At 40.5% G+C, this 14,757-nt stretch overlaps 2 protein-coding genes across 2 annotated transcripts; one reads left to right on the forward strand and one right to left on the reverse strand.

Moving 5' to 3' along the window:
* Nucleotides 1-13: 13 nt before the first annotated feature.
* On the reverse strand, nt 14-7,084 carry slc5a8l (solute carrier family 5 member 8, like). Its single transcript, XM_085776980.1, has 15 exons — nt 6,327-7,084; nt 5,870-5,935; nt 5,579-5,630; nt 5,216-5,283; nt 4,767-4,921; nt 4,403-4,543; nt 4,184-4,313; nt 4,006-4,094; nt 3,615-3,727; nt 2,437-2,504; nt 2,232-2,318; nt 1,935-2,119; nt 1,109-1,218; nt 937-1,010; nt 14-830 (listed from the first exon to the last, which is right to left on the reverse strand). The coding sequence occupies exons 1-15, from the start codon at nt 6,678-6,680 to the stop codon at nt 717-719; spliced, it is 1,806 nt and encodes a 601-aa protein (XP_085633106.1). The 5' UTR covers nt 6,681-7,084; the 3' UTR covers nt 14-716.
* A 1,786-nt stretch (nt 7,085-8,870) lies between these two features.
* Nucleotides 8,871-10,331, forward strand: tshba (thyroid stimulating hormone subunit beta a). Its single transcript, XM_085776983.1, has 2 exons — nt 8,871-9,090; nt 9,699-10,331. The coding sequence occupies exons 1-2, from the start codon at nt 8,929-8,931 to the stop codon at nt 9,975-9,977; spliced, it is 441 nt and encodes a 146-aa protein (XP_085633109.1). The 5' UTR covers nt 8,871-8,928; the 3' UTR covers nt 9,978-10,331.
* The last annotated feature ends 4,426 nt before the right edge of the window (nt 10,332-14,757 follow it).

Below are 14,757 nucleotides of genomic sequence, written 5' to 3' on the forward strand. Positions count from 1 at the left end.
CTTCTCTGAAGTTTGTTTTCAGTCAATATTTTTTACAAAATATTTATTTTGTGACTTTTTTTTTTACAGGTAATTCATAAAGGTGAACAGCTTTCTTAAAAAGAAATAACAAGGCAGTAAAAATAGTCATAAACAAATGGACAACAATATTCCAATGTACTTGTCAATGTCAGGATGAAATGATGAAGAACAGTGTTCAGGTAGAACATAGAGCTAGCAGCCACTATCAGGGAGGACAACCGAACAAAGGGCAATAAAAGTAAAACGATTCTGCCACATCACTGCTGAACAGGAAATGGGAGCAGAACGATCTGTGTGTTCCAAACGATGTGGCGACCTTGTGCTACTTAAAGTGCCATTGTTCCGATAAAGATTGCAGCAGCTGAAGTGTCTGATGTTACAGAATACAGAAGAAACATTTTCCTGCCATTTTATTGTTTGTTTGTTTTGCTGCTGGATGAGCAAAATGAGAAATAGGGATGTTTTTACATTAAAATGACAAGTTTATGGACGCTTATCACTAGTTCACAAAATCAAACATTTAAATGCCATAATTTATTTTAGGATAAATATGCACATAACACTTTGAGGCTTTTTTTCTTAATGCAAATTAAATGCACCACACCAATATAGCATGCAGCCAAATAATTGTGGCTTGTCATTTAAGTTATGTCCAAAATGAAATAGAAATGAAAATGCGTCCTTCAGGAACAGCATTACAGTTTGGTGGCTTTAACATCTTTGCTAATGACTTCAAACTCTGTGTCGTATGTGTTATTGTCGGCTTCACTGTGAAACTCTGGCGCAGTCTTTTCTGTGACATCTGATTCCTATAGTGGGGTAAGAACACAAAGTAGCACATTCATTGATAATAAGAAATACTGGTATATCATTACTTTGTTGCCAGTTACCTGACAAGATGACAAGACACCTTACCTTTGAGCTGAAGCAGATCAGGTCAGTCTTCCTCACAAACACGTCAGACCTCAGCTTCGCCTGTTTGCATCCACCTGAAAAATTAAAAAAACAAAAAAAAACAAATTCACAACCACAAAACTGATTTATAGCAGGTCATTACATTCAACCTTTAGACATTTTAGTGTTTCACCTGTCATCATGCTAATCAGCAGACCAGAAACCATAGTTGTCACCATGCCCAGCAGCGAGAAGTAGACGTAGGACAAAGAGTACCAGGAGTCTGCCAGTGGTGGTCGGATACTGATACACAAAGGAAATCATTTTAGTAATCAGACCTTGATGTGCTACATTAGATCACCTCTTGTGATAACGTCTAAACTTTGTGTTTGACTGTTTACTGTAGACCGTCTCCATTAGTAATCTCCTGTGCAACGCTAGCGACAATCTTCCTCTATTATATTTGTAGACTATCTTCCATCTTGTGAAGAAGAAATTTAGTTTATTATGATATATAAAGCCAGAGAAAACCTGCACATCCACAAATTTTGTTTTGTTTGTTTTTTGTTTTTTAACTTGCCTGACCAACAGTTGCTGATGAGCTTTCTGTCAATTTACTCATCAACTGATAAACTATTAGTTGAACTCAGGAATAAACTTTTGTACTTGCATCTAGCCTCTGTGTTTGGACCTTTTCTTGAAGTATTTGTATTTTCGTTCCGTCACTGTCTATGACATGGATTTCAGAGTGCACTGGAAGTCTAGACAAAGGTTTACCTCTGAACTGTCCACTGAGTGCAGCATATTTGCCTAATCAAATTTATGGACACAACACAGTAGCACCTGTTCTTGTTGCATACATAGAGGAGCATTGTCTCTATGATCGCATACACTGATGAAAGCAGTGAGGGTTCTACCTTTTCATTTTAGGCCTATTTTTAGGCCTCATTTGTTTTTTTAAAGAATGAAAATTTACTGTGGCCATATTGCTAAGATACCATCAGATGGGCGTGACTCACTCAGGCTGGGAGGTCAGAGTCACTGGACTGGTCCAGGGAGCCAGCGTTGTGTAGTTTGCGCGATCGCAGCCTATAGTACTAAGAGGGAGAGGAATCGTCTTCTCATCTGTCGGTGGGTAAAGCTGGGCTCCAATCCCCACCCACAGAGTCAACACTAGACCAATGATCATCCCCATCAGTCCACCCTACAAAGTAAACATGACTGTAGTCAAATATTTCATGCATGTATTACATTTCTTTTGTGCTGTCAAAGGAAAAATTGTCTGAGTAAATGTTCCAGTGGTAGAGAATACTCACTATTGAATTTGTTGTGCGGAAAAGCATACCTAACAGATAAAGACCTAGGAGCGGCCCGCTGATCATGCCAAATATAGACAGAGCTGCCTGAAAGTAGAAAATTGTCAGGAGGCTTGTAGTTCTAAACATTCAGCTCATGGTGGTGCTGTAGAGCAGCAAGTGGCTGCAGCAGTGTGTCTTTGTCATAGTGTGAGGAGACGTTTACCTGCAGAACACTTCCCATCAGAGAAGCAACTCCAGCCATCCCAATACACAGGCCACCAAAGAATACACCTGGGAGATACACAATTAAAGGTTGAAGGCAGGTTAGCTCATTTTCTCTACAAGTTTTACAAAAACGTCAAATCTCCATCAGACAGACTAATATTCTCAACAAAGATTTGTCATAAGTGTAACTGGAGAATAGTGTTTTATATTTTTAAAAGACAAAACTCACATAAAAAAAGGTATAGAATAGCTTACAAAAGTATTAAATTACCAGTATTAGATTTTTTTTTTTCAATTATATCTTAGGTTGTTATTAGACAACAGTTAAATGCTTATAAACTAAATGTGAAATTGTGACAGTGGAATGTGTGCAAAGAGAGCTGTTTAATCCTGTGTTGGGAGGTGCCAAAAAATGTCAAATACTGATGACACATCATATCAACCCAACTAGTTTCTGACTTATAGTTAAGTATAATCATGAAACACATGATTGGAATGGATTGGATTGGATGATTTTTACTTGATAGATTTAGTGTACCGGTATATCTTATCAAAACTTTATTGATCTATCACAACATATCACTGTGGAAAAATTAAACCACTATTAACTTTTATAATAGGAATAAAACGAGGAATGTATCTGTTAAACTTGGTGAACTCCACAGAAACCCTGGAATAGGAGCACTACGACAATGTGTACAGATAGCATGCAGACCCATACTTGTACTAAGCCATGTCTGTAATAACAGAGGAAAAGGTTGAACCATATTTTCCTGCAGCAGTGTTCTTACAGAAAATGAGATACTAAAGGCCTGCCCTTGATGTCAACCTTCCCGAAATAAGCTCTACATGTTCCTGCCTGTGCACGTTTCTCAGTAAGTCTGCTATCATGTGCAGTTATCTACTAAAAATAACAAGATAAGATAATGGTTGTCTTGATGGCTGCTGGCATTTAGCGACTCCTGTACAATGATTACTACGTTGTTCATTAAAAGACACTGCTGTAACCTTGCAGTATTTGGGGATTTTCACTCCCATCTCAAGTAATGTCTTTTGTTTTAAATGTATTTTTCTGGACCATTTTTCCTGTAAATTACAAAAACTCACTCCTCCTTCATTTTCAAGCTTGAGCTCTGATGCATGTTTTTTTTTTGCTTGTTTTTTTACAAAACTTACTTAGGCCCATGTTCATCCAGGTCACTTGCTTCGGTGTGAGGTTTTTGAATACTGGGAAAATGAAGTCCTCCACAGTGACAGCAACCAAGGCGTTAATGCTGGAAGACACCGTGCTGAAAAGCAGGCAAGCAAACACCTCTCAGTCACTGAGGAGAACACTAAGGCAGATATGTGTTTATTTGTGAATGTTAGTCACAGTTGGCATAATGTGTAAATAAAATGCCTTTAGTAGAACAATGATGTGGACATGTGGATGTGCAACATAAATCATGCTTTGCCAGTTTATTACTTCCTTAAGGCTGGCCCTTATCTACTACGGTATGTCCTTATCAACACAGCATCCCCAACTGTGAATGGAAGTAATACATTATTCCTGTTTTACAGGACTCACCTTAGGGTCCCGCTGTAAGCAGCAGCTACAAACAAGCCAGGGACTCCTGGGTAGACCGCCAGAATATCCATCACCAGGTAGGGCAGCAGCTGGTTTACACATATAAACCTTTGTACCTTTTACTGACATACTTTGTTAAGAAACAACATGTACAGAGACAGATAGCAGCTGTGGTTACCTGGTCAGATGTGCTTATATCACGGTTTGTGAGTGGGTCACAGTTTTTGTAAATGGAGTACATGGTGAGACCAGAGAACACAGCCATGCTCACAGTTACCCACAAGCCAACCATGTTCACATACAGAGACCTGAGAGGTAAAAGAGGACCTGTCAGGACATGAATATTACCTCACAGTCACTAAGTACAGTGTAACTCAGATTTCTCCACAACACTCACATCTTGGCATGTGTCAAGCTTTTGCAGGAAATGTAGCGCTGCACCTGGGACTGGTTGATGGAGTAGATGGAAGTCCACATCACACTGCCACCGATTACAATGGTCCAGAAAGTGTGTCGCTTCAGAGGGTCTGGATCAAAACTGTAAAAAAAAAAAAAAAAAAAAACAAGAAAAAGAAAAAGAAAGAAAAGAAAAGACCAACAACATGAAACAGAACAGTTTTCAGTGAAATTTCCTTCCTGCAATACGACAAATACACCAAGGTCGAACTTGTTTGTTTCCTTGCAAAATTTGAAGACCCTAAACTCCACCCATCTGGTATTGTAATGAGCTCAACAACAACAAACATGTACTCTGGACTTACTCAAACGCCACCAGTCGGCCTCCTTGCCGAGCATCCTCCCAAATGTTAGTCAGGCCTCCCTGCAGCACAGCTCCTCTTATTATAACTGCCGCAAACCCTGCCAGCATGACCACCATCTGAAGCACATCTGTCCAGATCACTGCTTTCAGACCACCCTGCAACAAAATCCAGGTTAGGGTTAGTTTTATATTTTCATGTATTTAAGTCTAAAGTGCTAGTTGAGGTTTACAGTGGTGTTAAAATATTTACAACTACACATGGACATGCAGAAAAGAAATTCAGTTTTATTTAACACTAATTAAAATAGGTGGATAAATGTACTAAAGTGTAAAATTGAAGCATATTGGCAACCTGAGGATTTCAGTTTGTTTTAGTATAAATAATAAACCCCTTGTATACTGTTTGGTACACAAATCATTATGATATTTTCTGAAAGGCACAGTACGAACCAAAGTGCAGTAGAAGATGCACACCACTCCCGTGGCCACCAGCACTCCCCACAGATCAAGTCCAGTGACTGTAGCAAGGAAGTTAAAACTCTGTCATGATTCATACATAATACATAATTATACATGTATCCATCTTTCCTGTTATTTATAACAACAACACAAGTGGGACACCGATTTGGCTTGTGCATAAAAGCAAAAAACAACAACAGCGTGGTGTAGGTAAGCTGTTGTCTGGACAACACAGATAACTGTAAGAAGATTAGACAGGATATTGTATCACCAGGTTACAGTTCACTAATGCTACAACCTTTACAAAATACTTATCTACTCCTGCTCTGTGTGCTTTTGTGAGCTTTGACTTACTTTGATTTAGTGCAAGCGCTGGAGCATAGATGACCAGACCGGTGTACAGGACCTGAGGGAGGATGCCACCATTAGTTGATTAGAAAGAAGCGAGATAAACATGTGATTCATAATCATGGACTCTTGGAGTTGCATCAAGAATCAGTTTTACATAAAGTCAAAAACAAAAAGGCAGGTGTTATTCACTCTAGATTTACACAGCCATTTGCTCCATTGTTTTTTGTAGTATTTATAATTACAAAACGTTTCTGAATATTTATTATATTGTTTAATAAAAGCTGTTGTAGTTACCGTTTGTATAATGTACATTGATGTCCCAATGAGCCGAATGGGCCGGCTGAAACGCAACTCCAGGTACTACAAAGTAAAGACAAACTTAGACTGTCAAACATTTGTAAACTGATGGGTTGGATTCTTCACACATACTGGCTTTGTGTACACATCAATCTTTACATATATTAAATGTTTTTTCTTCTTTTATATTTAGTTACAAACAAACTTCTACTCTGTTTACTTTAGGACATACTTATATTGCAGTTAGATACAGTACAGCTCATGAGCCATTGATTGATTTAAACAAGACACGTTGTCCAATATAGTGGATGAATCTGTAACCACATTAACCTTTAAGAGCTCACCTACAAAGAATGTTTGCTCTATTGATCTTTAGATTTTCAGCTTTCTCCTGCTGCACCTGTCTGCCAGCATTTGTACCAAGTGAAATAAGTCAGAAGTGTTTGTGTCTCACCTCGTAGGCGCTGGTGATCCCCAGTCGGTAGAAAAGAGGGACAAAGATCTCAGCAGTGACAACAGACATGATGGCATAGGCGAAGCCGAAGAGCCAGAAGGCAGCTCCGAACCGGTAGGCCTCGGCAGGTGTGCCAATGACCGTGATCCCAGACATGAAGCTGGCAGTGAGCGACATGGCCACCGGCACAGCTGTCATTTGCCTTCCACCCAACAAGAACTCAGCGCTGCTGGTCTCCTTACGGCCTCGAATGGCCTGGAAGAGGCCGACACCGGCTGACAACAGAATAGTCCCGGCAAACACCACATAGTCCCACACAGAGAAAGTGGCCACTGGTCCACCTGTACCAACCATGGTTAGCTCAACAGAAGGAGCTTTCTTTTACACCCTTCTTTGAGTTGCAGTAAAGAATGGTTTGATTTAACCGAATTTCACTCCTCCGTAATCTTGGTAATGTTTAACGTGCTTCCTTCTAAATTATCCAGAAAATTTCCTCAGGTCCACCACATATACCAGTAGCAAAAGCAAAAATGCATTCAGGAGACAGCAAAAAAAAATGCTTGCTGCATGTCCGAATTGATCAACTGTCAGACATAATGATATTTAAATCATCTGAATTCAAGAGTTTCTTGTCAAACCCTCAAGAAAGAGTAGAAATATCAAGTCCAAGTTTTTGTCATCTGTCGTTATCTGTTCTCGTTCCTATTCTTTACCGAGGTGTTTATAGAGTCTCTCCTGTTGATAGTGAGACACTACTTATGGTCTGGTCCACTCTGATATGTTCGGCAGACCATAAAAATTTCTTCACTTTAGTTAATAATCCATCAAGGACACATGGTCCTGTAGTCAGCCATAATTTAAGAGATAGTACAAGGTGAGTATCCTGTTACGTCTTTGGAGTCAACTTCAAATGGCAAATAAGAAACACTTTGTTGTCTTTTGAAACAAAGTGACCAAGTGATGCATCCAGGAGGGGTTCTTATATGGCTCCAGGTTACTCAGAGGTTATCAGTTTGGTCAGAGCTGGTTAAATCTTTAAAGTTGCATCACTGCTCCTGCTACCTCATCCTGTTTTATGTAATTATCAGTGCTTACCTAGCACATCTTTAACTCCGATTAACACACCAGGGAAAAATGTGACAGATGCAGAAAATAAATGTCAAAGAAAAGTGGGTGTCAAGCTTCTGCCTCAGCTCTTCGTCAGTACAACTGATAAGAAGTGTGATTACTTGTAATATTAGTCAGCAAACACTGATTTAACGGCTGATTTCATTCAAGTTTCACTTGATGAGAATCAGTTCCTGTTAAGTGTTTGAAAGTTAATGTGAAGTGGCGCTCACCGTTAATGTTTGTAAAGATCAACAGGGGAGAGATGAAGAGCAGCTAAGATGGACCCTGAACTGTTTATGTTTTCATTGTAATGTAACCGTTTTGGGACCATTATCCCTGGTCACTGATAAACTAGAGAATGGCAACACAGGCCAGGCAATAACAGGTGTGCAGTAAAAGATACCTTTTAGATGAGCACCTAGGTTCAGAAAAGTGCCCCCTGTCTTCTGTGGCAAGATGACAGAGACGGTAAACAACCTAACAGCGTGCCATACAGTGTCATCTACTTGGATCCCATAAATTACAAAGGTCAGATGTAATAAAGAATGAATTAAACATCACTAACTATTTGACTACTGTGACTCAAGTCAAAAAATGCCTATCCCAACAATCATTAAACCAACTTATAGATAAGAAAGTGCCTGGAGTCTGAATTGTTGAGGACTGACATTTGATATGGATGTGAGTACTGCTGATGTTTACTGTGTTTTCATTCCTTACTTACGATGAGAAATAATTAGATTAACTCTCTGAATGTTTTCTACTTCTGTTCAACACAGGTTTGAACTGTCACACTTTGTTTTTGACTTTGCACATTGCTGACTGTTCCTAGTGTCAGTTTCCAACCGCCAACAACATCATCAGCTGCACATGCACATTCTGTATTCAGGACTGCACTGAAATATTTTGAACTTAAAAGGAGCTTCACTAAGTTTTTATTCAGATGACAGACATATAAGGCTTGTTCTGGAAGGGAAAGTCATGATTACATTTGAATGGTGCTTTCAAGCTGAAATTAAGCATTTGGGCAGACTGTGATATCCAGTGGGCACTGATTTAATTACTTTGGTGAGAAGCAGATACAGAGTTTGACAGATGTTCACAGCTGCTCCTGCAGTATCCATTGCGTCATTCTTTTTGGTGTATGCATGAACTAGGACTATGAAAGAATTATTAATTCATGTCATTCACATAATGGACAAAAGGTTTAGTTCTTCCTATTTGTCACAGATAAGAGGAAAACACTAATTGTTTAAAGGTTGATTACATTATGTTTGTATAAATACTGTTCGGCAGGGATGGACAGTTTCAGAGCATCATCAGCCCGGCAGGTGACCACATCTCTCCAGCAGGTGATTCTTAGAGCAGCACAGGGAATGTTCAATTTAAGATACCAACCATTTGATCGTCTGTTATCTGGTTGTCAATTTTTTTCTTTATCTTTGTTTCCTGTGCAGGTCCTACTGATTGGTAAAAAATAGTGTTACTCAGCATGGAGACTGCCGTGTTGAACTGCTGGCTCCTTTTTCTGATGTTCAGTCCAGCCGTTCCTATGTGTTTACCAACAGACTTCACCCTGTATGCAGAGAAACCTGAGTGTGACTTCTGTGTGGCCATCAACACCACTATCTGCATGGGATTTTGCTACTCAAGGGTTTGTACAAAAAATCCTAGTGTTGAAAGTACAGACAGTAGGTGCTGCCTCTTACCTTTCTAGGTGGAAGGAAAGACAGTTGTACAGCAAGAGAAAATCTGTAAAAGTTTACGCCATAGGCAGTTGCCAACCAGAACAAGTGTGTCTAAATGAAAAGTAGGTTAAATAGACCAATATGTTGTCTTCATAAAGCTCATATGAAATTTAGGAAAGGGACGGAAAATCATGACAGAAAAGATAATGATAGTTAAAAAGAAAAAAGGAATCCCAAATTAAAAATACTACAACAACTAATTTTAGGGGGTTCATATTTTTTTAGAATATTGAATTTAAAATCTGGTAAATGGCTACGAATAACTTACAACTATACACAAAGTATCATCCCACTCATCCATTAACTTTTGTGCCTTCACAGTAGTACAACATGAAACATATTCATTTAAAGGATTTGGTTTTGTTTGACATTAGCTAAGGAAGGGGAAAAAATTAAACAATCATCTTTCACCAGCTGCGTCTGAAATCAAGTGCTCAGCGATGAACTCTAGGGAAACGTATGAAAGCATCATCATTAATGTGCTGTTGTCCCTGTGTTTGTGTGTGACGAGCAGGACAGCAACGTGAGGGACCTGTTCGGCTCACGCTATCTAATCCAAAGAGGCTGTACCTATGACAAGGTGGAGTACCGCACAGCCATCCTGCCCGGCTGTCCCATCGACTCCGACCCTGCGTTCACCTACCCTGTGGCTCTCAGCTGCCACTGTGGTGCCTGCAGGACAGACAGTGACGAGTGTGCACACAGAGCCGGCGGGGACAGAGCGAGGTGTACCAAACCAGTCAGACGTCTCTACCCATATCCTGGTCAGAGCAGCTACATGATCCCTTTCTGATTGTTTTGGTTATCTTTATTATTTCTTAAGATTACAGAGCTACACTGCCTGATCCACAAATGTTTTTTTTAATAAAACATGTCATCCTTTAGCTTGTGATGGATACAGTCATGTCTGCACTGCTCATACTATTACCTAATGTCCCAGCCACTTTTATTGTGCCTTTGTTGCCCAGCATGTCTGTGCTGCAGCTCTGCTTCTCAGTTTACAATGAGGGTTTATCCTGGTGCATATTTCTGACAGCATCATTGTCCTCTTGTACACTCGTGTGTGTGTGTGTGTGTGTAACTCCCAGACTTGTGTTTACTCGAAAACGGATATTCTGAATCCGTTTCAATTAAAGCTGAAGTCTCTAAATAACTCTTTGACTAAGCTGTGCTTGACTTAATCACATCCTGTGTTTGACCACAGTTCTGTGTTTACTACATAACAAATACAAAGCCATGACGCTCTGCAATGTCACCTCGGGATACTATATTTACCTCCCCACTCATAGTGGCAGCACATGATTGTTGACACACTGCTTATTATTTAATGGATTACCAGTGACAGTGTCAAACCTCAAGGATTTGGAGCAACAGTCACCAAACAGAATTGTGAATCACCTCCCATCAAACCTCACACTGGGACTTTGTTAGCTGTAGAGTTTGTGTGTAGTTTTGCATTCACAAAGGGAATTTGGAAGGACAGCTGGAGCTTATTAATAGCTCAGCAGTTCACTGTGGGAGGATGTATGACAGGTCCATCATGTGGATCTCTGTGACATCACTCTTTCATCCCCCCGTATTACAGTATATTCTGTCACTTGTGTGTGTGACTGAGCTCTTTTTGTGACAGTTTATGTCAGAGTGACTGTGTTGATGGAAAATAACTATATTGTTAGGTTTAGCTTAGACAGTTGCTGAATGTAACTGAGTCTTATTTGTCTTATGTGTTGACTCGGCAGCTGTGTCAGTGTCACATGTTCAATAGCTCAAATACAAAGTGAAATGGAAAGCTGTAGAAAAGACAGCATATCAGATTTAAATATGTTTGTGATGAAGGGGAATTTCCCTCCAACAGAAAGAGAAAGTCTCACTTTCATCAGTCAATAGGGGTGATCACCATCTGCAGTGTTACCCATATGCCACTGATGCTCAGTTCATTAAATTATGACACTAGAATCAAAACTTGTGGGCAAGGGGTGTTTTGAGGGCTGAGGGCTCTGTCTCGGATGGGAAACCAGTTCATATAATGCTGACACTGGTTGTTTACTTTCTCAGCCATGGCCTTGAGGAACCTTGTACAACCTGACAACCTGACACTTTGTTTAACCTTGGAAACAGCTGACAAAATGGCAGAGTGTTATACCCATGCAGAGATTTGTAGTCCATTGCTGATGCCCTCTGAGTGAAAAACAAAACAAAAAACATACTGTTTATTTCCCCGTGACCAATATCTGTCAAAAGGTTAAAAATGTTTTTTGAGAATGTGGTTCATACTTTCAGTGCAGTTTTTAGACTGCATATTTTTTCCTCTCTGCAAAGGAGTGGCATATTTAGCATATTTAAAACACCATATACTAGTATTTCAGTAGTTCAGCCATTTTCTGCTGCTTTTATGGACACTGGTTGTGATGGCAGCAGGTTAAATGAGGTAGTCCAGACACCACTCTTTTATGAAACGTTTTCCAGGACCCCCCCCCCCATGGGAGTCCAGAACATTCCCAAACCAGACCAGCTATATATATAGTCTCTCCACCATAGTCTGGGTTTACCCTGGGGGTCTCCTGCCAGTTAGATGCGCCTGGAAAACCTCAAATGGAAAGCACTAAGAAGCCAAAACAGTATGGAGTTTTTTATAGTTATAACTGTTCAAAGGTATGAAAAATAATGATGCAAATCTAGTATGATTTTACCCATGAATCCACATAATAGAGGGCTAGTTTAGCTGTATGCATTATATTAATAGTTGACCTGATATGACTCTAAAATCATCAGCCTGATATGGCACAATGGTCTGAATTGCCCAGCCGAAAATTCCATGTGTAGTGGTGTTTTGAAAACCCTAATACCCTAATGGATAAAGCAGTGGATGAAATGGAATTTGCTTCCATCAGCACACCAAGAGAACCAGCTATGTGGGGCACATACCGATCACTCTTTCATTCAGACAAACCATACAGTTTTGTTTGTGTTGTGTTTATTCAGCTAGAAAAAATGTGAGAATTTGTTTGAGCTATGCTAGTGGTGTGTGTGGCAGGGATATGCCACTGGCGCCCCGTCAGTTCGTTGGTCCATCCACCACTTTGGTCTAGATTCTCAACTAACTGTGGTGAGCCCATGACTTTTCAGCAGGTTGACATTTTTGGGTTGAAGTATTTACCTGTGTGGGCACCTGTTGGGTGGAGTGCTATGGAATTTAGTACAGATGTCCACGTTGCTCATCTGACGATTTTGGTAATGACCCTGCCTTTCCTGTGGCGCACCCAGCTGGTTAAAGTTTTCACTTGTCAAGTGACACATCTAAATGTTTACATGGTGAAAATTCCTACTGGCTTGGGTTTCTGCCTGGCCCTCCTTCTATCACCTCCATGAGAACGACATGGTGGTTTTAATGGACTGCCATGACATTTGATTTAAATATTCATGTTATTAAGTTTGAACCCTAATAACCTGGATTAATAACTTCACCTTTCCTCTAGCACCATCATCAGGTCAATATTTTAATTTGACATTTCAAACAACCACCACAAATTAGCAAATGAGAGAAGGTCACCATGTTAAACTAAGATGTATTAACATTTAGCTCAGAGAGGAGAGCTGGCTAAGTATATCTTAGCACAGCAGTTAGCATGACTAGAGATTCTTCATCTTGTTTTCCAATAATTTCCTGAACACTGGTGCTCTTGTAACAAACTGACATTATGATCCTGATGCTTTCAGTATTTATTTATTTTTGCCACCCTAATTACTCAGTTATGCACCATACTGTCAACATACTAAAGTCAAATGTAACATTCAATGTAACTTATAAAGAAGGTCCAATTTCAGTGTTGCTTTATTGATTAAAGCAATACACCGATCTGGCATTTCACTCAGCACAGCACAAACATTTGAAAATCAACAGCTCCACCTCCCTAACAAATCCCACCCACCTCTACCTCCTGCCGCACCTCCACGAGCCCCCTCCCTCCCTGCTGCATGCGTTGGCATGGCAACGGTAAACAGAACAGGAACGCGAGTGAAACGGGAACAACACAAACAAACACAACACCGGAGTTTTAAACCGTATAAACGGACTCAGTGATGATGATGAGTTTTATAATAAACTGTTGTTAGCCTACTGCTACTGGAGACGCAGGGGAAGTGATTGTTACAGATTACAGTTCTCAACCATAGACTGTAAAAAGAATGGACGTAGCGTCCGTGACGTCACCCATTGGTTTGGGGGAGTCTGTTTTGTGCCGCTACTACGGGGGTTTGAACCGCGCCATGTTGGATTCTACTTGCCATATTTGGAGCGGTGCGGCCGTTGGCCGGCCGAGAGCCCGCCCACTGGCCTCGTAGCAGCGGTCCCCGGACCTGTCACTCAACGGTTCTGCGCCCTAATTGGCCAGAACTTTAAACCTAATAACAGTAAAACGGTAGAGTTTTTAAAAAATTCACCCCCCTCAGAGTGTGTGCGGGGGTAGAAACTATCGGTTGAGACCAAAAAAATGAAATGTACCAGGCTGTAAATATGTTTTTTAAAGCTGTAAAATCGGCTATTTTAACATGGGGCTCAATTGGAGTTGCTCCCTTCTGGAGCCAGCCCCCAGCGACAGCCGAGGGGATTGCAGTTTTTTGAACGCGGAAGTGAGCTTCACTTTTCAGACCGACAACTGCCCCCTTGTTCTCAACGAGCCGGGCTGGCGGCCGGACCAGCGCCACCTGATGCGCTGGTTCAGGGCTATAATAAATCCAGACCGAGCCGAGTCGAGCCGCGCCGGTCCGGAGTTCAACCGGTCCGGACCGCTGAGAACTCACAGAGCTAACAGTAGCCTAGCCCGCTAGCCGTTAGCACTGGATGCTTTATAGACACGTGTGACTTCCTTACGTATCACTCGGGGCTGCTCACTATCAACGTTACAATATCAGACATGAAACTCCACGACCAGCTGCGGCTGCAGTTATTGGTCTTTTAAAAAACTATTTATTTCCAAAAACCTTCTTTCTTGTGTGTTGTGACTCTAGTCTCCTCTGCTCATGTCCTGCTACTGCTCTGTCAATAAGCGTTCTTCCTGGTCGGGAGGGGGGAGAGGAGGAGAGGGGTGCACAAAGTGATTACATATTAAGTAGGTTCGGTCGCTCGTCAAATCTTATTAATCGGACCGAATAATATTATTGGTCAGACTTTTCTCAGAATTATATGAGAATGAAAAAATGATGAGTTTTTAACCCTGTTGGGTTTCTCTTACATTTTAATGTATCATCAGATTATTAATAGCATTTTAACTTAGACAAAGAAATGTGCAAAAGTTCCAGAAAGGTAAGTATTGCTTTAAAAAAAAAAAAGAACCTAATTTTTAATGAATGCTGAATATTACCCATTTACACCACAGCCTTTTTGCTGTTAGGTGGGTTTATGATGAATGGAAATGATTCTTGATTAGCTTGGCTTCTGTTCTACAGTAAATCACTAGATGTTTGGTAGCCTAATCTTATATGCATTTAAATAAAAGAAAGATGCTGGGCGCGGGAACACAGAAGTTATGTAACTATGAGATTCCAGCATGTCACATATAGCCTACATATTTGAC

Source organism: Trachurus japonicus, chromosome 5 (genome assembly GCF_045865225.1).
Source record: "Trachurus japonicus isolate A0001 chromosome 5, Traja_1.0".
Taxonomy (NCBI): Eukaryota; Metazoa; Chordata; class Actinopteri; order Carangiformes; family Carangidae; genus Trachurus; species Trachurus japonicus.

What these genes read in the sequence shown, in the direction of transcription:
- slc5a8l (XM_085776980.1), bottom strand. Translation starts at nt 6,680, where the DNA reads ATGGTTGGTACAGGTGGACCAGTGGCCACTTTCTCTGTGTGGGACTAT. An exon ending in AGCGCTTGCACTAAATCAAA is followed by an intron (nt 5,284 to 5,578) that starts GTAAGTCAAAGC and finishes TCCTTGCTACAG; the next exon opens with TCACTGGACTTGATCTGTGG. An exon ending in ACTCTGACCTCCCAGCCTGA is followed by an intron (nt 1,219 to 1,934) that starts GTGAGTCACGCC and finishes TTTGTGTATCAG; the next exon opens with TATCCGACCACCACTGGCAG.
- tshba (XM_085776983.1), top strand. Translation starts at nt 8,929, where the DNA reads ATGGAGACTGCCGTGTTGAACTGCTGGCTCCTTTTTCTGATGTTCAGT. An exon ending in TGGGATTTTGCTACTCAAGG is followed by an intron (nt 9,091 to 9,698) that starts GTTTGTACAAAA and finishes TGTGACGAGCAG; the next exon opens with GACAGCAACGTGAGGGACCT.